This window comes from Squalius cephalus, assembly GCF_949319135.1.
Source record: "Squalius cephalus genome assembly, chromosome: 4".
NCBI classification, from domain to species: Eukaryota; Metazoa; Chordata; class Actinopteri; order Cypriniformes; family Leuciscidae; genus Squalius; species Squalius cephalus.
In genome coordinates this window covers 37,974,900-38,001,888 of record NC_137125.1, presented here as the reverse complement: position 1 = coordinate 38,001,888, position 26,989 = coordinate 37,974,900, and the positions used below count along the sequence as shown (strand labels likewise).

The following is a 26,989-nucleotide window of genomic DNA, read 5'->3' as shown; positions in this document are numbered from 1 at the left end:
TCTTTGAGCTTTGACACTGCTGGGTTTTCTTTGAGCTTCACAATCATCTAATACTACTGATTTTGTCACTCTGCCTGCTAGTGTTGAGAAAGAGAGGATATTGCACGAATGTATCCCACAATCATACAGTGACATTTAAACTCCTGAGATCAAACAGAAGCGTTTCATCTGTTATTTCTCTCTTTGTCTCATTTCAGCTTCCAGTGGCAAATACCGCTGACGTTCGCAGTGGGAAACTCCAGTCACATATCAACAGAGACCATCATGTGGGTCGCCAATAAAACAGGTACAATTATACAAAGTGCTTTTTTTAACATATGGACACTGACAGTCACATTATTCTAATGAGGATTTTCCTTAATTATGATGTCAGGACAGTTTAATATCACCCTGACATTTTTGACTGCCCAAAAATGTCAAACTTTTAATTAATAAGAAGAAATTAAAAATGTGCTCATCATAAAAAAGGTGTATTCAAGTCATTGTATGTATGAGCTAATTGATTTTTTTAAATACATTTTTAGACCTGATCAAAATGTCCTTGACCCATGAAATCCCTATCAGCCAGATACCATTTATATATATATATATATATATACTGTATATATATATATATATATATATATATATATGATTTCCTCGTAAAATTTGATGAATTCAGCTCTCAAGACATGCATGTTCGTATATTCCATTTTACTAAACACTTCAATGCTATTCTTCTGTGATTCCCACACTGTTGCAGCACCCACACGTCCACCATCATTACATTCAATCCTATTCCATTACATTCCTCTCCTTTGGGAGATCGAGGCGGATTTTCTTTGGACGAAGCCACAGCGAGTCAAATTCCAAGAGCCGGAATTGAATTTGCTCTGCGAACGATCCATGTGGCTCAGAGCTAAAATTTCCCCTGATTATGAAACCATTTAACACCCTCCATTTTCTGCTCACCTTCCATGAAAAACAGCCCTCACAGGCCTACAATGCAGATGACACTGAGCCGGAGACAATGACTCTTGAAAGAAACACACACTATAACATAGAGACCCCATTTATATGCATTAACTCACCGCATGACTCTTGAAATCTGGCCGCTGACGGTTGGATGCTTCCTGGATCGATACACAGCAAATCCATTGAGTCCATTTTAACCAGTGAATTTGTTAGCCATGAAAAAGCACAAGGTCTGGCTGGAATATTACAGGTTGAGAACGTGGCAAACACAATAGATTACAGATGTTGTACATACAAAATGCTGAATGCATCGTCTCTTCATGTATATTTCTGTGCAGGTCTGAGTTCATTTCAAAGATGATACATTTGCTCACAATTTGATATGCATAAAAAGCTTTGCAAGTTCACTGTCAGGTAGAATACATCAGTCCATATGAACTATATTGACTGGTTTATATTTCATTAGAAATACAGTCAGTTTAATTGCTTTATATACATTTTGTTTGTAACGAACTTCCTGTTATCTGAATATATTATCTGTCATTGAGCGTCTAGGCATCATTTAGCGCCACATGGTTCTGCTTGTGAGTTGAGCTACAGTGACTGTCAGAAGTGTCATTAAACGTTTGTTTCATGTTGCTTTTTTTACTGCTGTATTTATAGAGACGCACAGAGTGGGTCACATGGGCGGCGAGACGTGGTTGCTGGGCAACATCAATCAAACGGGATACTTCCGAGTGAACTACGACCTCCACAACTGGAGACTTCTCATTCAACAGCTGATGAGCAACCCAAAGGTATTCCTTTCTTCCACATCTGTCAGTCTTTCTGTCTTCCCGTTTTATCCAAAGTGTTTCTTCCCCCCCTTCTGTTATGATTCTTCCTTTTATTCTCGTCATCACTTTCTGCTGTATTGTAAATGTCTGTGCTGTTCTCTCGCGGCAGATCATCTCCGTGGGCAACAGGGCCGGTCTGATCGATGACGTCTTCAACCTGGCGAGGTGGGTTCAGTTTGTTACATGCAGAATCATTCAGAGAGTCTGAGACCTGAGATCCATCTAACAGCCTTCACACCCCTGCAGAAACACCTGGACTATTCAGGCTTATTGTGTCCTGCTTTTTATTCTCACAGTAACTGTCACATTATTTCAAGAGGTCGTTCACCTACCAGTGAGAAAGCTTAAAGTGACAATGGTGAGGAAAAATTCTTGGAGTATAAAGGCTTTCAGCACAAAAACATCAAGATTTTAAATAAAAAAAATAACAATATTTGACCTTCGGTATGGTGAATTAAGTAATTACATCTAATATGATTAAATAGATTCATAATTAAATGCACCAATTTATTTTGTAGTTCCATGAAAACACAATAATTATTGTTTAAAACATATTATACCCATTTTTACCAAACTAGGTCTGCATTTAAATAATTTTCTTTGTATTTTGTATGTTTTTAATTAAAATAGGCTTCATTTCTGAATGACACTCTGATGAATCATGAATTTCTGAAACCTGATTTCCCTAAAGAGCTCTTGATAATACCGGAGGATTTTTCACACATCAGTCAACAGAAAGGTGCTTGCAATGGCTGAAAGTTTCAGAAGGTTACATCATGATTAACAGGTCTGTATGGAAGTGAAAGTGTTGCAAAACTGTTTAAAACTGTAATTTCGCATCCATAACATTCTCCAAGCTGATTAAAATAGCATCGCCAGACATATTCTATATGATCTGCTGATGCCAGAAGAATCACATTTTACATGATCAAATGTAAATGTCATATTCACCAGCTGTAGAAATGCATAGAATGCAAAATATTGATCTTTAGGGGCATGTATTACGTTTTGCAGTTCAACCTACTCAGTCAGAAACAATTAGTCAGACATTTATGAAAATGTTCCTATTATTATGAAAAATCTCTTTGAGGGTAATTGATGTTCTGAAAATAACAATTCATCCACTTGCTGCCATTCAAAAATGAAGCATATTATTATTAAATATGACATTTGTAAATACTTGATTTCTTTGTCTTTTAGAGAAAGACAGAAATTTGGCACCAAGCATTTGGAAAGACCTAAATTTCAAAGTTAACACCCATTTTCTTCTGGTCAGCCTGAAAGGATCTTGATAAAGCCGTCCATCACAATAGAAAGAAGAGTCAGATCCAGTGAACTCCAGCTGGACCTTCATTACTGACAGATGCAGCTCTCGTTCTGTACTGTACTCTTGATCTTCTTTTCTCCTTTAGCCCGAAGGCATTAGTGAAGAAAAAGCCTTTAGCTCATCAAGATGAGACCTGCGGTGAGACCACTGAGCCGTTACTGCGATAGCGGATAATAAGAAAGCGAGGGAAAACCTCTGTTTCCCCTCCTTTCCACTGCGGTCTCATTGTGTCGATCCTTCAGAGCTTCATCATTAGCTGGAAACTCACATGTGAGAGGAGGGAAGACAGAACGGTAAAGGTAGATAGAAAGAACAGAGTTTATTGTGCCGCAGGCTGCCAAGCTGCCATTAGTTCCTTCAGCAACGACTGCTCTCCCTAAGGTCCTCTCTGTTTGATACAAGGACTCGCTCATTCTGCTTAATGAAGGAAATATTCAGTCACTGGCAGCCGCTCTTGATGCTACAAAACAACTGATTCATTTCTCAAGCCAAATCACTGTTTGAGTTTCACTGGTGGACTCTCTTAGACATTGAATTCAGGTGCTGCTTTATACAGATTGTGAAATTCATTCACTTTGGACAGTCATTTTTATTCTTCCACCAAACTAAACGAGGAAGCTGTCAGATTCTCTGCTAGCATTAGCTGCGCTGTTCTTCAAACTGAAACAACAGGCTCGTGTGGCGGCGCTGTGCGGCTCATGTTGGGCTTTAACAGGCATGTGAGAGTTGTCTTTTGACCAAAGATGTTTCCTAACCACGACAGTTCAGTCAACTGACGACAAACCCACAGAGAAACTTGTGTTTATTATGTCATATTAAGCTGAGAAAGGACACCTGTTCCTGTGTTGTAGTACGTCATGTTATTTTAGCCTGTTTATTCGACTCGGCCTTGTTTACCGAAGAGCTTGATAATTGGAAGTTAACAGGACTGAAGGCAAATCCTTTTGTTCCTGATTTCAGTCTGGTTTGTACATGTTTTTTTGTCTCTGCTTTAGCTTGCAGCTACTCTTAATAAAAACGAGCGGATGTTAACAGCATGTCTCATTCATCCTCAGGCTCAGATCTGTGGAGATGGTTATTGGCCCTTACGTTCTCGAGAAGCGAAAATGCCAACCTGCATATTAAAAACAGCATCATCGTTAATCACAGTGTGTAAAATGTCTCATTTCTCTGTAAATTACTGGGATGATAAAGAGTGTTCATATGACTGAGGAAACTGAATGCCTCGAGGGATGTTACCTAATTAAATGCCCCTGGTGCTCATGGGAGTCATTCACTCAGATCAATACTGACTCACAAAGACTTTATTGTGATTATGAATTACTGGATCGATTGAGAAGAAGAAAGCTAGAGTAAGTGAAGACTAGTTGGAGACTGAATATCATATTTAATGTGCATAATAATTGGGTTAATTGCATAGCTTTTCATTCATAAGCAAGCAAGCATCTTCCATAAAAGTATCTTTAAAGCACAGAGTTATTTAAATATTCTCTGGAGCAACAGTTATACTGAGGTTTTGGATTGAACAGTCAAAAATGTTTTGGTCATATTTCAGCCTATGCTAATATTATATTATATTATATAAGTATGTTCTATGAATATGGGTAGTATGAATGAAATTCAAATTTACTACATCCACCATGTTGTTACTGTCATGTGACCAACCCACTACAAACTAAAACTGAAAGACTACAAAATAAAAGCACAAGGAACACAAATAAGAAATGCATGACATTATAATATTATGTGCTTAAGAATCATGAAAATAGTGTCAGACTCATGTAGATTTGTAAGCAATTAACAGTTGCTGTCAACAGTCATTTTGATCACCAGTTACTTGAACCTCCATAAAAACGCAGATCTGTTCTTAACCCGACATTAGCATCAGCAGGTTGTTGCCGTAAAGACAGAAGGTTGTTTTGTTTGCGACGCTCGTGAAACATCACAACACCTGTCGACAATTCTGCCATACAACACATCTAATACAACTGCCAGAAAGAATTAAACAACAGTGCCAGGAGAATATTTTGGTTACTTTTCCATATTCTTTTCCTTTGACACAATATTTTTTTTTAATATTTTGTGATGGAGCTTCTTAATTTTCATCTAAATGAACTACAATTACAGGCTAATTTAAAAGTCAATTACTTATTTAGGAGACTGTTATTTGACTCTTTATATTCTCATTAATTAAAAAAACATTTTGGAATTTTAGAGTTTCTTTCAATTCTCCAATGGTCGCTGACGATCATGTTGCCAGACGTCACCAGCTCTCATTGAAAATGAAGGATGGCAGGCAATTTTAAAGAGCAGCACACTCTTATTTTTACCTTGCTGTTCTTCTGGAGTGCTATTATCAATGATAAATGGCCTTCATGCAATGTAACACGTTTCTCTGAGGCTGTGTGTGTGTGTGTGTATTGGCACATTCCTGAAGCATGAGAGTGATCAGCTCTTTCATTACTGTGCTCACAAACAGCAGGGGAACTTCAATGCCTCATGACACTTTTATGGTAATGTTCTGTTCATATTTAATGAACATTTTCCCTCCAACCTTCGATCAGAAAGCTGAATAATTCAAAAATACAAGGAAGAAAGTTTTATGAAACGGAGAAACTGAATGGCCTCCAGTCGCTGCTGTTTTGCATGTGGCAATAATAGAAGCGTCTCTAAATATAAATGATAGCCATTATAAAATATCTGTATATTTCTTAGTTATTTTCCCTCTAAAGAATTACCATTTTAAGAAAAAAAAATATAAAGAAACACTTTAACTTTAATAGTCTAATGAACATATGAGTATATGACATAAAAAATAGTTTGTATATTTATAATGATCAACCATTACAGACTGTATGTTCATTTAGTCTGTTAATTACCGGTGTTTAACTCTCTAGAGGTCAATGTGACCAAACAAGATGTGATTTGTGTCGTCCACTGGCCATCATTCACTTCACCTTTAATGTGACTTGACCGGTGAACACTTTGCAATAATTTATGTGCTACAGTGTCTCTAAGCGCATAAGCTTAATGAGAAACAAAACATAATTAATGCACATGTTATTAAGCTCTTGACTGCATCCTTCATGTCTTGTGTGCACATCTATCCTGACAATATAAATTGAATATTTCCATGTAATCAGTGTGAAAGAATAACAGACAGCCGATGAGTGTTTGGCATCATTATAGACTGATTAATCGTTTATTTTAATACAATTATTGCTCATTAGACCACAGTTTAATGCTTTATTCTGTTTGGTTGACAGTGGTTTTGATTCATTTTCTAAAACTGCACAGATGTGAAGTAGTTCCAGGTCTGTCGAGCTGGTTTCTAAGCAATATACACAATCAATGCTGTGCAGAAGTCATTTACTCATGCTTTAGACACAGCATTTAGAAAATGTTTGCAGATAAATAGCGTTATTGACTCCAGACTGTTGAATTATTGGAAATTAATACATGCCCGAGGTGTAAAAGCCACTGCAATCCTTAAGCCAGTTGCATTAACTTTAAATAATTCAACAGTGTATAGAGTCAATTGCGCCTGACTGCAATCAATCTGTAAGACTAACAGAAATGTTATAACCATGTATCATATGAACGTTTGACTTCATATTGAAACTTTAAAGGGATACTCCACTTTAAAATGAAAATTCTGTCATCATATACTCACCCTCATGTTGTTTCAAACCTGTATGAATTTCTTTCTTCTGCTGAACAGACAGGAAGATATTTAGAAGAATGTCAGTAACCAGACAGTTTCTGGTACCATTGACTTCCATAGTAGGAAAAAAAAATACTATGGAAGTCAATGGTACCAGAAACTGTCTGGTTACTGACATTCTTCTAAATATCTTCCTTTCTGTTCAGCAGAAGAAAGAAACTCATACAGGTTTGAAACAACATGAGGGTGAGTATATGATGACAGAATTTTCATTTTAAAGTGGAGTATCCCTTTAAGGACCATTAATCTCTGAACTTCAAATATTAAAGGGAGATAAAAAACTCTCCGTCCTTCTATATTAGCAGGCTGTTTGAAATAATAAGAACAGTTCCTGATCTTAATTAGACAAATAAATTCACCGTTGCTTGATACTATAAACACATTTACTGCTTTTTTCATGGAGATGTTGAAATAGTTTCAAATTTTTCACATCCTCAATTGTCTCCTGCTTATGTTATTGCAAATCAGTTTGTCTGTAAACCTTAAAAACCTCCTTGGTTAACAGTGGGTGTCTGTGAGTAACTGTGATTAATGTCCCAATTAAATGTGTGTTGGGTGAATCTGTCCTCTGGAATTTAATGAGTCCGTTTACAAGTCTGATCACTTCCTTTTTCGCCTGACCTCTGATTCGGAGCGCTTATGCTCTGCATAAAATAATGAGAAACTGAAAAAGACAACCCAGGCTCATTGGAAAAAAGGTGATTCTGCCAATTATTATTATTTAATTTTTTTAAAAGTTTTGCAAAACTGAAAAATAGTACATATACATACAATTCACTGTAGAAAGGAAGACTATTGGCAGTAAAAAAAATAAAAAATAAAAAATAAATCCTTTTCACACAAATTATTACGGTGGCAGATTTTCGATTAATAAAGACTTGCTCAATACTATGTTAGGACCTCAAAACGCTTTTACCATAGAGCATGATGTGTAAGCTAATACATTTTGAACCTGCATCATATATAATCAAGCGCAAACCCTCATTTGCCGTTAAAAAAACTACTGTCAGGATTTACTAAAGTCACGCAGTGAAAAATTAGCGCGGAAAAGGCATGGACAGGGCTATCTTTGCGGCTGAACTTATTGAATATGCATTTGTAGGAGTTTCCCTTTCAGACACAAAATTTATGGGAGGAGAGTATTTAAATGAATCATGTAAGATGATTTACTAAGGTTTGTGCTAGTCAATTTACTGGTATTTGTGCCATTATTTACTGCCCAAAAAAGCATGTCTTAACCAGACGCTAATTCGCGCTGCTCTTGGTAGATTGTGTTGGTCATCATGGAAATGATCTGGCTGTCTGTGTTCTTTAATTTCCATGTCGTCAGTAGATCATGCGTAGAACTCGCTTTTTTTGGAATTATGCTCTCACGCTAATTTGCCCTGTTTAGTAAATCTGGCCCTTCATTTCCAAACTGCCGAGATACGTAATAAAATGCTGCCAGATTCAACTTTCGTATGTTTATAAGTCATTAGAAAGTTGATTCATTAGAGAGAAGTGTAGACGCTATACCTCAACGGTGAACGTGATTTCACCAAGTACCACATGTTCCTGGACCAACATCTTTGTTGATCCTGGAACAACTTTCCAATCAACCAATCAGATTTGAGGGACAAGTTTACAGTTTATGAAGTTTAGGCTTAGAACCAGGGTGAGGTGCCTTCAACATCAGTGTTATTCACCTATCATTTCCCTCTGATTTTAGGGAAAAGTTATGGGTAGGGTTAGGTTTAGGGGTAAGGATAGGGTAAGGACAACATTTTAGGACAGGAATGTTATTCCAGGATCAACAAAATATGTTGATCCAGGAACATGTCTTACTTGGCAAAATCACGGTGACCATACTTCAACACACCTGAAATCTGAAATCATGAAAGGACCGTTTGGCACGTCCAAGATAAATGTGATTTTAGCGCCACTCACTCACATTTCACTTTGAACAAGAAACAATGTAATGCCATTTTGCACAGGCACGTTTTTCCAATGAACCTGGGTTGGAAATAATCCCTCATACGCAACTGATTTCAAATGCTCTTTTCATGTGGCATGCAAATTAGCACTACTCATGTGAAGTGCACTCAGATACGACTGACAATTGATTCCAATTGAGTTTGCCATTAGCTGTTTTGCTGTTGCTAAGCTAACAGCAAAACACTCAAATAAACATAAAACTACATAGCACACACAAAGTATGCATTATTATGAACCTGAAAAAGATGCTAGTGACAATGCTGGCCTGTTCCAAACATTGTTATGTGGTTGCTTGTGTGTTCTAAGCAGTAACTTAATATAATAGTGACACTATGCTTGCTAGCAAACGTTCTTTAGATTCAAAGACTCATGGAAAGTCTCGTCTTTCTTGTGTTTTTGGTCTGAGGATATTGGCCACCTCTCTGTTTTTCTGCTCTCATAGGAGGGTTGTAGGCATTTCTGAAAGGACCGAAGGAAAAAAGAAGACATTTGAATCTTTTAAAAGAGATCTTATGTTTTATGGATTTATGCAAATTGAACACGACTGTAGCCGAACAGGAGAAGCTGTTTTTTGGGTTTTTTTTACAGCACATTATGACTCCCCACGCAGAGCACAATGCCTGGCAGGTATTCTAAACGAATGATGATGAACAAAATGAACTGTTTGTAATCAAATGTTAACGATGTGTCTACCAAAGGGGAAATATTCTTCAAATGTGTTGCTAGTGTCTTATCCTCCTACTCTCTTTCTTCTCTCTAGAGCGGGGTATTTGCCCCAAAACGTCCCCCTGCAGATGATCTCATATTTGTCTCAGGAGAGCGAGTTTCTGCCCTGGCACGCTGCTAGTCGAGCTCTTTACCAGCTGGACAAACTCCTGGACCGCACTGAAGACCACAGCCTGTTCAGCGTGAGTCTGATCTCACATCAGTTTGGTGTGTGTTGGATTTTAACCTTGACTAGTGCAATAAGAAAGACACAGCTGATATCTAGCAGCACGTCTCAGGTGACTCGACAGATCGAACTTAAGACTTCCTCTGATCATTATTCCACAACAGTCCACAATGTTTCAGGCACAATGCCTGTTTTAGAAACAGTGAGATTTCCACCATCGTTTGTGTTTTAATGGCTATATGTTGAGAATAGCCAACTACCATATCATACTATTCTGCAGTAAACAGTATGCATGTTGTGAGGAGTGTGCAATAGAGCGCATGTGTGTGGAATCCCCAGATGAGCTTCTTCAAGTATATAATGAGGGCACTGTGTGAAATACTGTTTCCCACAATGCAGTGCACTTGACTCAATCTTCCATTTCCCGTGTGACGAATGAAACCTGCACAATATCAACTGTCATTTTTATCTGCTTCTTCTAGATACGTTATTTGATCAGAATGAGAAATGTACATTTTTACAGAATAAGCACTATATATAAAAAAAATCTGTTTTTATAAATAATATGCAGTGTATAATGTGCAGTATGCTAGTATTTGATTCTGAACATCATGATGACAGAGTGAGACAGTCTCTCTGTTTCTCCGGCTTCTGTCTTACTTGTCCTCCTGCTTTCATATTCATTTATCACTTTGTTATTCAGAGTAGCATTCACACGCCTACCCACAATCCCTCAGTGCGCATGAGTCATTTCTGCCCCTCCTCTGTAATGGACGACCCTTTAGTGTCTGCAGTGAGTGTGTGATGAATTTAATAGTGTCTTCTCTCTGTAACTCACATTTATTGTGTTTACTGTGAGACAGAGCAGATGTTTAGCATGTAATGCAAGACAGGAAACAGCTGGAGCAAATTAGTCAGGTGCCTTCAAATCATGTGACCAGGTGTCTCAACCGTCAGTCCAAACCAGTGTGTGTGTGTGTGTGTGTTTGTGTGTGCGTGCTGCGTCACTAATTGTCAAACTGAGATTACTCTGTTGGCAGAACTATAACACATCACTCAATGTTTGTAACAGCTTGACAAACACACCTGATCATCTGTACGGTTCACCACATTATGGAAAACAATGTCCTCTACTGCTGTCCCAGTGTTTTACTGTATGTGCTTTTATCCGTGGAAGTGTGTGTGTGTGTGTTAAGAATTGAATTGCAGCATAGCAGGGTCTAATTGTGATCATTCACTCGTCTCAGTAAGAGGGCATGAAGGAGAGCAGTCATGCTAAATTAGCCATGACATCACCTGCTGTTACATTTCCCTCAACCGTACGGAGAGTCAAAACACACACACACATGCACACACACACACCGTGTATAAACTGTATAAACATTACAAAACAACACAATATATTCAGTTTGAATCAACATTCTCTCTTTTAACAAGGACTCAGCAGCTTCTGTTAGTCAAATACTGTACAATAATTTGTCCAGACAGTTATATATGTAAATATTCTAATATGTTTTAAAGCTGAAAGCTAGTTCATAAAATCTTAAACATTTCTGAATGACCCATTTTTTGCTGCTTAGTTTTCACAAATGGTCTGGATGTATTCGGGAGTGAGTTTTATACATTTACAAAGTACAAGTATGAGTACAACATACTGTTATTTCAAGGGAGATTTAAATCCTGGTCTCAACATGGCAACCACTGACTCATTTTCTGCCTCTTGTTTTCTTTTGCACTTCTGTTTGGTTTTGCTTAACTTGTGTTTTATTATATTTCTTGTATTGTTTTGCTTTAATTATTTCCTTTGCTTTATTTTTGGTTTTGTTCATCAGGACTATGTTCTAAGACAGGTGGAACCAAAGTATCACAAGCTGGGCTGGCCAAGCACTTCCCCTGACGGCTCCTTCATTCAGCCGGCTTATCAGGCCGAGTGAGTCTTGAGTTTCATCTTTCTTGAATTATGTATTACAGTTATAAACTTATATGTAGTCTAAGTAAGGACACCGACATTTTAAGTCAGACATTTTCCACCTCAGAGTTGAGAATGACATATATTTAATTTTTCATTTTTCCCTTTCCTCCATCTTTAACTTCCTGCTGCTGTTCTTCCCTGCTGGTATCCTTCCCTCTTTCCTCCTCAGAGAGTTGCAGAGAGAGGTGATCATGCTGGCCTGCAGTTTTGGAAGCAAACACTGTCACCGCCAAGCTGTGACTCTCATTTCAGACTGGATTTCCAGCAACAAGAACAGGTGAGCAAATTTACAGAGTGACAAACACATACTGTACCATAACAGCTTTTATTCAAGTCCAGTGATTCCTGTCTTGACACAAATCCAAACGTATAGACCCTTTTACAGTTGGTAAACATGGTGACGTATTTGTGTGGGCGGGGCTTAGCTGGAGGCAGAAAGATCCCTCTGGCCGCTTCACTAACGCTAGTTTGCAAGTTTTGTTAGCTTGTTTTTTTAACAATGACTGGAGAAAATCCGATTTTGTCTTAATGTGCAAGGTCACTCACTGTCCAGGACCGCGATTGTTATTTGCAAAAGTTCATTTTAACGGACGGAACCAGATGACCGTACACGCTCAGTCAATGGACGATCTGACAGGATTAGCGTTAACGCTACCTCCGGTTGAGTGGCCTGACTTCTACACCTACCCGATAGAGAAACCGAGGGTAAAGAGAAACTGAGGGCATATCAATCTTTAGATTTAATGATATGAATATTTTCTAGAAATAAAAATTCCAGATACAGCATACTCATTTTTCATCGATTCTTGCACCCAACAGCACAACAAGATGACATTTAATAATAAAAATAATAATTTAAGCTCCTTATTATGTAGCCGAATCTGTGCTGGTTTGTATTGGCCGCCTCCTGTTTTCCGTTTGTTTTGCCTCCAGCTAGCGCCGTGACGTAACTGTGACGTCGGCGCAAAAGGGGTCTATAGCTAAACGCCAAAATGAAGTTCAAGGTTTCAATTAATTCCTGTTTTGAGGTAGCTCTTCTGTAAACTTGTTCTCAAATTAGTTAGTGTAAAAACCATAGATTAAATCAGATAACTCAGATTCACTGAGTCGGCCCAACATACTAACAGTTAACAACTTGACTTGTTTTAAAAATACCATTTAAATGTAAAAAAAAAAGTATATTTAGCATGTTATTTGGCCTTTTTTTTGTGATTTGGTGCACCGCTGCATAAACATAGTCCTGCAGGAAACCTGGTGTTGCCTCAAATTAGCATTTGCTTTTCAACCTAAGAAAAAGTACATGAATAAAAAAAAAAAAATCATCATTGAGAAACCATACTTCAACAGTGACAGCCACAGTTGTCCTTTTCGATTTGGTCAAACGCACATTACATTTCTGCAATAATATCGAGGCACAGTGCTGGAAGGAGTGTGGTGTGTGTGGACACTTTGAGGTCTGATCAATATGTCCTGCTCCTCAACCCTCCCAACATTCGTACAGTAGGAGCTTTATTCCAAGTGTCCATGGAAACACACAGTCTGATTTGTTTTCCCTGCTGCCCACAGCAATGTTCACATGCATGTATGCAGTATCACACTGTCAAACACACCAGCCCTCCGGCAGGCACTAATGACCATAATGGAGAACAAACAGGATTGTGTTTGTGTGTCTGAAGAAATGGTTTTACCATGCACAAGATATTGTGTTTGCCCAGTTTTTAGGAAAACATTTTTTGTCCTTGAGCCAAACAGTTGGCCGCACGCCTACAAACACATGAAAGACCACACACACACAGTTCATCGCACATTCGCAACCTCAAATACATTGGATATTTGCTTGCTGACTTCACAATTGTGCCTTTAAATTGACAGATAGACCTTAAATACACACACGGATGCTTTATTACACGTATAATGTGTCACGTATTGACATTGGCTTCACATAATGTCCTTTTAATGACTTGTTGAGGTCTCTAACATGACATGAGCCTCTCTGATAGCAGCAGATTGCTCTGTTTAAGAGCTTTTTTGCCTGTATTCTTGCTTTCAACATGTGAAATACACACACAGTTGTATTCAGCCACTGTTTGACCTGCTCAGTCAAAGATTTTCCACTCTTTTGCCCTGAAACGGCTCAATTGCTCTGGCAGTGGCTCTGTAATTATTACCCCGTGGAGTCTAGTGTGAGGTTTCTGATCGTGTCTGAACTGACAGGAAGTCTCTTTACTGAACACAATCCCTCCTGATAGACGTATCATCATGTGGACAGCATAGTTTAATTCTCTGACAGAGAGTTAGCTCATGAAAGGCACCGAACATGCTTTAGTTTCAAGTCAAGTAAACAGATGAAAAGAAATTATTTCTGAAACGCATCTGCTAGAGTTTCTGCCTTTCTTCTCGACTGTTTTACCATCGGTGTATGAATGAGTGAGTGAATGGGTGAATGTGAGGCTATATGTAAAGCACTTTGGTGGCCATAGGTCTGTGAAAGCACTATATAAATGCAGTCCATTTACCATTTACCATTTTTATGGTATTAGTTTTAGCATACTTTTAATAGTATTATAATTTTGACTAATTTAGCATTTTATTGAATGTGCCTTAACTGTTCTTAATTTTCTTTCAATTGTGCCGTTTTCATCTAACCTGACAGCAGACGTTTGGATCTGCCAGATGTGTCCTTCATTGTCCTTTCTTCAAAAATGACCTCTAGTCCTGCTGGGATAATAAAAAGAATCTGTTCAGTTTGATATTCAGGGATAAGCAGCGCATAAAAGAGGAATGCGTTGACCTTTATGTCTTTTTATGGTTTAGGTGATGATAATGTCACAGAAAATGACCCAGCAGAGTTTATGAGCTGCAAAGAAAGGCTTCAGATCACTGTGAAGCCAAAGACAGACTCTGACAAAACCTCCTCATGTGCTTTATTGATTAAAAACAGGATACCACAGACTGAGAAAAGAAGACGGGGCTGAAAATAAAGTCAGACGCTTCTATCTAGGGAAACTGAACCAGCTATGTTTTTTTTTTATATAGTGCATCACATAGACGCTATTTAGTCTCTATTTGAAACAATAAAGTCTCAAACATTGTAAAATACACAAACTTTGTACATTTTTTCAAGAACACAAGTGTCTCACAGACAAATAAGTTCTAGAGGTATATACGAATCTAATAACAGTCTTTTATTATAAATGTGTTGCCTCCAAACAACCACATTATACAGAAAACCATTATATTCATGTTATAATATCAGAAGTAAAAACTAGATTGATGGATTGTGTTCTCTACCATTTTCATTCTGAAAATATTGAATAAGTCATGAATTTTCCAGATATAATGGCAGCTAACGGAACGGCACAAATATTATTGTTTAACTGCGTTTCTGAATTCGCTTAGACTTTCTGTCAGTGGCAGTCATAAACAAGACATCACCTTCACAGGTGTGGAAATTTCAGTCTATACGCTCCAATTGGATGTGACATGATTTTATATCTTACTGAATGTGCCGTTCTCTGTATTGCTACATTGAAAACTCCCAGAGGCTCCGACGGCTCATCCAGAATCAGCAGGTCTTTATTGCGCTTTGTTTGAGCAAATCAAAAGTTCAGTCACTGTATCGCCACAGCTCCTCCAGAGGTTTAATATTATTTCTTCTTCCTGTACGAATATTACATGCATTGTCTCACAGCCTGAGAGACTTTTCTTTCTGCTGTAGACTGTTATTCTTTTCTGAGATTTATAACCAGATGATATTATGGGTCCATTCAGAGGTTACTTATGACCTGTATATCTCTAGACTATATATATTGCATTTTGACTCACTTTGGGAGGCCTGCTGGGATGATTTGGGTCCAATCTTCCCCACTTAAATGATTAACTTTAGAAAATATCATCAAATTAGATCAGCTGGTGTGTTATTATGAACATTTCTTGCTGTGACAGAATTCGAAGTGATTGCAGATAGCAGAAGACCACTTGAGCCAAAGTGGTCCATTTGAAATCTTAAATCTTTTATTTAAAATTATAGACAACGGACAATTTGAGCGGAAAGAAGAAACCGCAAAAGACACCTCAAATTCTCACATAAGCGTACAAATAAAAACATGCAAAAATACACTCACACTGTTTTTCATTGATTCTGAGGTGAAACATTGACTTGTGACCTGTTATCTTTGAACAACCATGAGGACTAAACAAATTGCTGCTGTTGTAAATGTATTTATCAGGAATTAGAACAAGAATTAGGTGTGTGCACAATGTGATCTGCCATGTGAATCTAATGTAAACATCAGTAAAATGTTTACTGAACAAGCAAACACCATTGAGTGTGCATATATTCCAATCAATGTATCACAATTTGTCACTATTTTCTCTGGACTTTAAAAGTACATTTTTGTTTTCTATTAAAGTTTTTGACCACATCAATACAGTTGTACATGTTACATGTATTTAAATGCTAATGATATTATTTACTAGCTGTGAATGTTTACCTCAAAAAATCCAAACATAAATGTGAATTCAGCTTGTGACTTCAATCAGATATTTCAATCTTCTGTCCCACAGGATTCCACCTAATGTGCGGGACATTGTGTACTGCACAGGCGTGTCTCTGATGGATGAGGACGTGTGGGAGTTTATCTGGATGAAGTTTCATTCCTCTACAGCCATCTCTGAGAAGAAGGTTCTTCTGGAGGCCTTGACCTGCAGTGACAACATCTTCTTGCTTAACAGGTCAATCGACACTCTTACCAACTCATTGACAATAAGATGATGAGGCAAAGAAATTCAAATAAGTTATCGGAGCATAACACAATGCTCAATCAGTCTTAGCGGGAAGGTTTAGCATCTAAAACAAATCTTCCAAATTGCCATTCTATTGATAGCAAGAAGTACCTGTAAGTCTCTGGAGGATGTACGGCACTCCTCTGACTATAACTCTGTTTGTAGTCTGCTGTACCTCATAAAGTAATCCGATTCAATCCCTTCCACCACATCATGTCGCTCACACCAGCAGAGCTGCACTCACTCCTCTGACAGGGCTGTAAAAACAATGGCTGCCGTATGGGCTTTTCCCACAAGTCTCCATGGCGCCTTAAATCCTCTCCCGATTCAATAGTTGGATGAGGACGGTGACGGATTACACCCTGTCCAAGACGAGGATCTCACAGCCCACACATATTTTGAAGCAGTTCTCTTCGGATTCACTGTGGGTTTGACATCTCCATTTATTCAGTTGCATTTGGTCATTGTTTTATAGATGATATGAGAGAAAGAAACTTGCCCATATAAAGAGACCCACCCTGACCCCTCTCTGCAGTGAGTGTTCAGCACTATACAGGTTAATTTCCATGGGAATCTTCAGCATGAGTTTGTTTAAAGGGATGTGGTTAACCTCGCTAGAGGAAGAATATAAATAGTGCCACACTTAACAAGCACACATTTCCATTCATTACATCCAGGCATCTTCATGTTAAAATACTTTTTATCAAATTACGGTCAGCAAGCAACCTTTTCATTTTTTTTGTATTGTGCTAATTTCATTCCTTGAAGCTAAAATCAATGAGCATTACAAGCTCTCAGTGATCCATGACTCGGGTGTTATACACAGTACACCTAGATACAACATCTAAAAGTCAGGCAGCTGAACCATGAATACAAAATCCTCTGCAGGAACCTCCAGCATTCTCCTACAATACAAACTCTTGAAGGCCACGTGCTTCTGATGGTCACTTATCAAGTAGTACTCTATGTGTTTCTGTATCAACATACCTTTCAACCAGTGTGATTGATGGGTTCCGTTTAGATGTTAGATATGACTAAGGGTTGATGTTGAAGCTTGAAATATAATGCACCCTTCCTTCTGATTTGTAGTTGAGTTGTAGTTGAGACCAGGGTTGCATTTCCCAAAGCCAACTATGGTCGCAATTTCTATGGTCGACCCTCTACTTGTCTTGTCCTTTAATCAAACTCTAATGAGCTAGGCTTGACTATAGCACTGCTATTGGTTAAACTCTAAACTAATACTGAGCCTTATGCCATTGGAATCTTTGGCTCAAGATGATCAAAACATATATCTTCGATTTCATTTCCGGTATGCACATTTTTCTGCCATCTTGGATTTTCAAAAAAAATCAACTTTTTCATACTCCTCATAGGCCATTTGCTCAATAACATTGAAAACATATTGGTCTTTGTGTGTGTGTGTGTGTGTGTGTGTGTGTGTGTGTGTGTGTGTGTGTGTGTGTGTGGGGGTGGGTGTGTGGGTGTGTGTGTGTGTGTGTGTGTGTGTGTGTGTGTGGGTGGGTGTGTGGGTGTGGGTGTGTGTGTAAGCATGCTTAATGGAGTTAACATGGAAAATTGCCTTGCTTTAGTGGAGATTACTGTTGGAAACAAACACTTTTAAAATTAAAGTGAGCCAATGAGTGGTCCTCTGCTGCCATCTGCTGGTTATAATCGTAATTTTGCCATTGTACTCACTAATTTAGTTCTTTTCACAGGTTTTGATTTTGCATTCATATTAAGACACTATAAAATCACTATTATAACCCAATCACATTTTGTCAAAGTTTATCACTTCATTTGTATTGAGCTCTCAGTTTTGACAATAGTGCCACACTTTGAGTAATGTGAAACCTGAAAATGGTGTTATACAAAGGGGACTTGCAGTATACATTTTTTAGCCATTATTTATTCCAAATATCTGTATCTACAACAAAATATGTGTGCACGTGTATGTGTGTGTAAGCATGCTTATTGTGTATCAAGTATTATTGTTCAAGCCTTTCTTTTCTGTATGTGCATTTTAGCGTATTCTTTTTTGTGCCTATTTGATGGTGTCAGCCCTACATTTCAGGTCGACATAAACCCTAACAGCACAGATGGCATAAAGGTCTTAAAACGCTTGAACCCTGTTAATTACTGCTTGCAGCTATATTCTTTTAATAAGATGCTTAATTACAGCCAGCTTGAAAGTTTTTGGGACATATCCGAATGACAATGATGAATGAATAATTAGTATTAAGAAGAGGATCTACAACTTCTGGAAGCATCTGTTTCAAAAGCTTAGTCAGTATCTTAGCTTAGGGTCTAATTTGGATGATTTAGCAAGTTTAGACCATTCTTCCTCTCCTATTGTCACAGTATATAAACGCACAAAGATGAAGATTCCAAAAGGCTTAAATTCAATACACAGGTAATTCATACATAGGGTAGCTTCAGCATAACACAGACAAGACCAGGCAAATTTAACTGAATCACAGGAACTTAAATACACAGGCAAACGAGGTGATCAACAACGACACAGCTGAATGTGATCAAATCATATTAGTTACCATGACAACCAAGGAGAAGCGGGAAAACTGAACAAAGGAAAACAGGAACTAGTGAATGGAAACTACTGCTGCGTTTCAGTTTGCTTACTTATACTACGGCCTAAAAGTATGTGAAGTTTTTGTGAAGAAAAAGTATATACTTTTGAGTGTAATGCAGGAGAGTAGACAAGCTTTGGGACATACTATCACGTCATACGATTGCGTCTTTAACGGTTGCTCTGTGTCGCATCCTGTCACAGTAAACTGGCCTGTCAATCATCTTGTCAAAGATAAAATCACACGTTGATCTGCAGTCGCAGTCTTTCATGCAGAGAACTCTCCTCATATTAATGCATAATGATGCATTTAAAAGCAAATGGATCTTTATAAAAGTCCACATTGTTGTTGCAGATGAAATATATAGAAGTGTAAAGTCCAGGGGTCAGAAAGTAGAAGTCCTGCCATATGTTTATTGCATCAATGTATTCAGCCAGATTTCACTAATTATTTCTATCTCCTGGCTGAAAAACTGTGCTAATTAGCAAATCCAGGTGACTGGAACAAAAATACTGTAGAGGACTTTTACTTTCTGAACCTGGACTTTACACCTCTGGAAATATAACACGGATAACATTAAAGAAATATTTTTTATGAGGTTAAACTTTGATTAGTCACTCAAACCTTTATATAAACCTCTCACCGTCGGTCACGCATATCTGCCATGTTTTGTAGTCACTTTTTACTCATGTTTGTAGTTCCTCCTCCAATGCCCAATGAGTTGTGGGTAATATTAGCCTTTATAGTGAGCACGGATCCACACTTCGAAAATCCACCAGAAATAGTAGACCACATGCTTTGAGACACACTTATTTTAATCTCACATACAGTTTAGGATGGATAGTATGGACATTGAGACGCAGGGCAAAAGTCCAAAAACTAAACTAAACACACAGATAACAGATAACTAGAGCTGCTAGACCAGGGATTGTCAAGTCTGGCCTTCGAGGTCCACTTTCCTGCAGACTTTAGCTCCAACCTTGATCAAACTCACATGCCTGGAACTTTCCAGTAATCATGAAGACCTTGATCAGTTTGATCAAGTGTGTTTGATTAGGACTGGAATTATAATTTTCATTTAAAGGGATAGTTCACTTTGAAATTAAATTTTGGTATGTTACAAACATGAGCGCGGGCGGGTATACATATATACACTAGATGTCGCCTTGGCTACGGTTTCGTTCCAATGAACTGCAGTAGCCAAGGCGACGTCTAGTGTATATATCTATACCCGCCCGCGCCCTCAGATCATTTGGACGTGGCTGTGTTCAAGAGATAACAACGATATAAATACTGTTCGTTTTCTCACACAAACCGCTCGTTTCGTGTCTTAGGCCATCAATGTGTACTTACGATGGGGAATTGTTTAATTTGGACGATGGGGAATTGTTTTAATTTGGACTTTGTGCATGCTCTTTGAGACAGTGACCATAGAGCTGCATGAAATGACTGACAGACAAGAACGGTTTGACCTAAAAATATCAAAATTGAAACTACTGCGGAAAAAAAGACACCTACATCTTGGATGAGGTAAGCTAAAACATACCAAAATTTTATTTCAAAGTGAACTATCCCTTTAATTTCACTGACAGTCAGAGTTTAGAATCCCTGTGCTAGACCATTTTGGCTGGTAGTTTGCATCTACTTAAGGTGGTTTCCCATTTTCCAAAAACACAAATGGTAGCTTTTTTGAGAAAACTGCAAAGAAAAGACCAAGGAAACGTTTTTTTTTTTTTTTTTTTTTGGTTTTTTTTTTTCACAACAGAAAATATTCTGAATATTAGCAAATGATGTGGGGTGAGAGCAGCAATAGTGATGTGAGGGTGTGGAAAGTGCCATTGCTAGATCATTGCTAGAAAAAAAAACAGGCGCTAGCAACACTCACATGCTAATTAGAAACTGGCACCTATTGCTACACTGCATGGTGTTAGCGTGATGTGTGAAGAACCTGTAGCTGAATTTATATCATCTCAAAGAAAAAAACAGCAGCTCTTGACTGTCCTCTGAGAATTTTGGAGCTCTACACTTGAATTCCCATGAAATAAAGGTTTTTACCATCTCTGTGCATGTAACACACTATTAGTCATCGTTGCATAGTGAGGATTTAGTGTTGTTTATGTGCTTCAAATATCTCTCATTTCTGATATTTCTTTTAGTGTACATAAGATATTTTAAATATTTCATGACTACTGCAGCATTCAGACGTCCACCTTTGCTCTAGTGTTGGACTTAAACGACAGGACCTCTAGCAGCAGTTCACTGATTTTAGACACACTTAAATTTCACACAGCATGCACAAACAAAGCCCCCCGTCCCAGATGAGCTGTGTGTGAGAATGTGTGTGTTTGTGATATTTAATCTACCGCAGAGAAAACTGGCCTGTGTTTGGAGTGAGCTAGTAAACGTGCTTCAATCACTGAGTCTGAAGGATGGGGTGTATGGTCTCTGTGTAGTATTGATTTCTATGGCATGAAGTAAATTGTATCCCCCTCCTCCATTACTAGTTTTTGTGATCTAGTGGGCTGAAAACAATTTCTCTCCGCTACTGGAATTTGTGTGTGTGTGTGTGTGTGTGTGTGTGTGTGTGTGTGTGTGTGTGTGTGTGTGTGTGTGTGTGTGTGTTTGCTGATCTCACCTCTTAGAGACTGAATGAAAATAACGTAGCGTACTGCTTACTGTGAACTGTCTACAGTATACTATTTTTTTTTTAAAATAATGTAAAATATTGTAAATTATGGCACGTCCTGATTTTGCAGAGTTAGGCTTGTTCCTGGGTCAACATATTCAGTTGATCTGATCATGGAACAACATTCCTGTTTGAAAATTAAATCCTAACCATATCCTCACCCCTAAACCTAACCCTACGCATAAGTTATCCCTAAAATCATAGGAAACTGACAGGTGAATAACACTGATGTAGAAGCACCTACATGTAACCCTTGTTCCTCAAATCTGATTGGTTGATTGGAATGTGTTTCCAGGATCAACAAAGATGTATAAACACTAGGAATGGATGGTCAGTTCAAGCTCATTGCATTGTGGGATACAGTATTACATATAGTGTGCTCTGGTTGTATACTGTATTTCGGTAAATGTAGGTATCCTTCACATATAGAAAATGTTCATGCTGTGCACAGTGTACATACTGTATACTCAAGACAGTAGTATGCTAAAATAAACATGCTGATCTGAACTTAAAAAAGTGATTGTAGAATTAGCACAGCAAAGAAACTCTTCTGAAAGCGTTCACACTTGTCCACAGAGGAAGCAGGATGTCACGTTTGCGAGCTGTGAAGCTGCCGTCCACACACAGATGTGTTTGTCACCGTGGCGATAATCTCCAGGGTGTTTGTGAAAAGGTTCCACAAATGACTTGAAGACGAAAGAAAGTCAAAAGCCCAAAAGAGCAGTTGAACTGAAATAACAAACCAAACCACATGAAGCAAATTACCCCACTTGTTATTGCAAATTGAAAACTTGTGCACCGTGGAAGCGTCTTTATGTGTAACACCTCATTTCCTATTTCTTCCTTTTTCATCTATTTGACATTTCACACCAATTTGAATCGAATGGGTCTATCTGCATTTGATTTGGGCTTCTCGGGTTAATTACTTTTTGAAGATGCTGACTCACAGTATTGAGAACATATTTGAATAATTGTGTTTCGCCAGGCCTGTCAGTGGCTGTCTTTAATGAAAACGGGGAAGAATAATGTGTTTTGTATCTCTGATTTACCCGAGCTTAAAACTAGCATAGAAATGATAGCAAAATTGATCAGAATGACTTAATTAGAAAAGACACGATAATGTTCATGATAATAGCTGTATTTGTCAAATATAGCAGCCATTAATAAGGCAAGTATTATATTTTGGAGCCAAGTCCTTCCTAGCATAAGAGCATAATTATTGAAGTATATCATTTTGGTCAAAACACATTCAAGATTGTTGATTATTTTCTGTATCCACTGTTACTGTTATATATCACTTCACCACATTCTTTTCAAAGTAACCGTCTGCTAAGCTCCGCCCACTTCGGGGTTTTGTATTTGTCATGGGAATTAATTGGAGTGCAATTTCCATGGGGCTTATGAAGTGCTAAAAATTGTGTTCAATAAATATTTAAAATCACTTAATGAAGTTTTACAGTCCACACCATGGCCACATTACCAGTTAATTTTAAATAATTCAGCCTTTTTATTCAATTATTCCTCACTTACTGTCTTTCATTTGTTGTGTTGTCCACAGGCTCCTGAATCTGTCCCTCACCTCTGACCTGGTGCCGGATCAGGACGTGATCGATGTCATCATACATGTGGGCCGCAATCCGCTGGGAAGACATTTAGCATGGAGATATTTCCGTGAGAAGTGGGACATATTGAATTCCAGGTGAATGTAGCTTCATTCATCTCTGTTTATCAGTGACTTTAACCTTCCTCTCAGTCCCTGAAATGAATTTTACATTCGCACTATCATAAGATATTTATTAGTCAATGTTATTTCTTGTTTGTGGTTGGAGGACCAGAGAGCATTATGGGAAATATCAGTTGGTGTTTGTTTGCTACTGAGCTCATTAAAATGGTGCTCCAGTGTTTTTAATGACAGAGCTTGAACTCCATGTCTCTCATTCGCAGGTATGGAGAAGCTTTATTTATGAACTCAAAATTAATCAGCGGCGTGACGGAGTTTCTCAACACTGAGGCCGAGTTGAATGAGGTGAGTCTGGATTTATACACCACCCTGAGTCTTATACACCTCCATTCAATCTAAAGCACTAATGAACTATTGACCAATCTTCGTGGAACATTAATACTTACAAGAAACGTTGGTCAGCAAAATTCTTGAGATGGAGAAAATGAGTAAAAGTAAACTTTGAAGCCTGCAGAAATGTGCTCTGGTCTGTTTCGTTGGGTTATTTCCTCAATGTAACTGCTTAACCATATTACAGGAAATGGAACGTATATTCAGTTATTCAAATTCATTCAGCTTCAGTCCCAGAGGACACAGACTGCTGATGCTTCTCACTGCAGCGCAGCACTTTCTCATCCAGCTGACTTCGCCTTCCACATTTTATCATTCACACAGCGATAATACGAACCCCCTCAGTGTTTTCTTAAACAGAGCATTAGCATACTGTCATTGACAATCAGCTGCTGCCAGAGCACTTCATCCACAGATTCACCATTAGGTCAGTGATACTTTGAACGCTGTAGGTTTCAATTGATTGTCTTATTCCTTTTGAAAATGAACAAACAGCTTTTTTGAAATAGTTCAACACCAGAATAGCAACTTAAATACTTAATCCCAGCACATATTCATTTATGTAGATCTCATGACCTCAGGAAGTGGGAATTGTTTTGTAATGTGTCATTTAGTAAATTGAGATTTTTATGTTTTTAATTGGCGTTTTTTTTGACAGACCTCTAATTGTCTTTCTCTTCCAAAAAAAAACAAAAAAAACCCAGATAATTCTGTTTACTTCAAATCCATTCCCACTCCTCATTATCATAAACATCACTGTTATCTGCTAAATTACATGTCAGGCATTTGCATGTAAATGCATCGTATAATCTGACGCTGTTTAACTATCAGAGATGAAGGTGCCACTTACTCACAAAACTCTCTATATCTGATCCATCAGATACAATACGATTATCATGTTAATGAAAACTGTTTATCTTCTCCTCAGCTGAAAGAGTTCATCCTGACCAGCGGTGGAGAGTCGGCACCTGCGTTCGCTCGAGCCGTTGAGATCGTTCAAGCTAATGTAAAGTGGCACATCCTGTTCCAGCAGCAGTTTTACCGATGGCTGCGAAAAGCTCCTGACGGTTAACACAACATTAAGCATGGAGTGCATTATTAGCATGAAAACTCATGGCCAGTGACGTGGGGAGATATAAGTGAAATAAAAAAAAAAACTTCTTTTTTTTTTTGGAAAAACTACTCTGGACTCTGAGAACCGGAAAAAATTGAGCTTTCATTTCCCTGTTCTTTTTGAAACGACCAGGCCCTCACAGACCAGGAGGAAAGGATTGGCTGAAAAACACTGAAGGAATCAACGCTGGAAATTGCATGCAGGCGTACGTTGGTAGCGAAAGACGATTCACAATCCATTTTCTCCTCGTATTTTGCATGAAAGTCATTTCCTTCTGCCAGTCATTCAGTTTGCTGAAGTTTGATGTTTTCCGAGTCCTAAGAATATCGGATTTGCTTTGAAGACCAGACGGCGGGGTATACAAAGAGGTTGCTCTTCAGTATATATAAACACGGTTTAGATTAAGCACAAAGACGTGACAATCATCAGTGTTTTGATTGGAACAGGACGAGGAGGACAAAGAGGAGAAACATTCATGTAGCCTTTTCTCTCTCTAAAGCCATAAAAGGGGAGCAGACTGAATTGTATCTCTTGTACAGATGACGTTTATTGTTTGATCAATTGACTGCACTCTGCGGCCGTCAGAAGAGGGAATCTTCTATCGAGCGTTCGGGTCCTAGCTAAAGCGGTGATGGTTTAACCCGCTGGTGTCCAGGATCATTCGCATTCTCATAGTGTTGCTCTTTGCTCTCCTGTTTTTGGAGGGTTTGTCCTTGAATATGGTATGTCTGTTTGAGTGGAAAAAAATAATCAGTGTGTCGATATTTTTCATGTATAATTCATTGATTCGCTGGAGGGAGGTCGATGCAGTCAATGCAGTGCTGAGATGTGTTATCTTTGTGAGTCGTGAACACTGTGGGGTTCTGAATGGATGGTTATCATGGAGACCAATTATAAGGTTTCCATTGTTTTATCTTTTTTTCCATCTTTTTTTAATATTTTCTTTATTTTTTTATGAACATGAATTGTTAAACGTGGAGCATTCCTATTGAAAATAGTATAGTGGTTGACTGATATAGGGGGGTTATGTATTTTTGACTTGTTTTCCATTGAGAATATTCAAAAATATCCGTTAAGCAAGAAAAATCTACATTTGAAGCAAAATTGCATACGATAATGCTTTTCAGAGAATATATCTTGAAATTAATTTATGTTTTCTTACTCAAATTGTTTCCTTTGATTGTTAAGCATCTACTTGTGCAATATTTTGTTTTGCTTTGCTTTTTTTCAGGCAAATTTATCTTATTTTAATGATGCCCGATCAGTTTATCTGTAATAAAACGCAATGACAGCAAAACAGATGTAAAGAAATTCACTGAAATGACAATTTTATACAATATTTACTCAAAATTCACCAACAATTACATATTTTCCATCAACAATCATACTGTGTATTAACACACATTAATTGGCAAAATCGACCAGCAACCGCTAATCTGAAATTGGTCAGTTATCAGCCAATCAGGCGTCCTGGTCGCTATATCAGTCCATCACTAATGTATGTGACTCAGGCTTGGGCAAAATTCAGAATTGAAGAATCCAGTCTCTTGGCTGGAATGTACTGAAATACAATAACAGCGAAATGCCATTAGTCTGACATAAGGTATGTGACAAAATATAAATAATTACATCATTCATTTAGGCTATTCATTATTTATTCCCTTAATTCATTTTCTTAACTAAGTTCAGTCCTATCAAAACAGTTAACACAGCTAACATCAAAAACTAATAATTAGAGTCCAGTTTATGCAGTGAATATTTTTTCTGTACTAATATAATATAATATAATATAATATAATATAATATAATATAATATAATATAATATAATATAATATAATATAATATAATATAATATAATAATCAACTACAAATATGGGGAAGCCATACTTAACCATTTGTTTCTGGAAATACCTCATATACTGTGTGCATGGATGGTAACATCTACATCACATTTACACATTTGTTTTTGGTGATTTATACTGGAAAAGTTATTTCTTAGAAACTACAGTACGAAAGTGCTTACTGTATGTGAATTTCATTCCATTTTAATTCTGCATCCTCTTGGCTA

At 37.8% G+C, this 26,989-nt stretch overlaps 1 protein-coding gene across 1 annotated transcript in view; it reads left to right on the top strand.

Moving 5' to 3' along the window:
* LOC307156790 (thyrotropin-releasing hormone-degrading ectoenzyme-like) overlaps positions 1–26,627 on the top strand; it is a 124,692-nt gene extending 98,065 nt beyond the window's left edge. The window contains exons 10-19 of the mRNA XM_079868334.1: positions 198–286; positions 1,618–1,751; positions 1,900–1,955; positions 9,576–9,723; positions 11,540–11,637; positions 11,849–11,956; positions 16,246–16,413; positions 23,294–23,434; positions 23,680–23,761; positions 24,735–26,627. Of these exons, the coding sequence (XP_079724460.1) occupies positions 198–286; positions 1,618–1,751; positions 1,900–1,955; positions 9,576–9,723; positions 11,540–11,637; positions 11,849–11,956; positions 16,246–16,413; positions 23,294–23,434; positions 23,680–23,761; positions 24,735–24,878 (1,168 nt within the window). The 3' untranslated portion in view covers positions 24,879–26,627. The remainder of the gene's footprint in view (positions 1–197; positions 287–1,617; positions 1,752–1,899; positions 1,956–9,575; positions 9,724–11,539; positions 11,638–11,848; positions 11,957–16,245; positions 16,414–23,293; positions 23,435–23,679; positions 23,762–24,734) is intronic.
* The last annotated feature ends 362 nt before the right edge of the window (positions 26,628–26,989 follow it).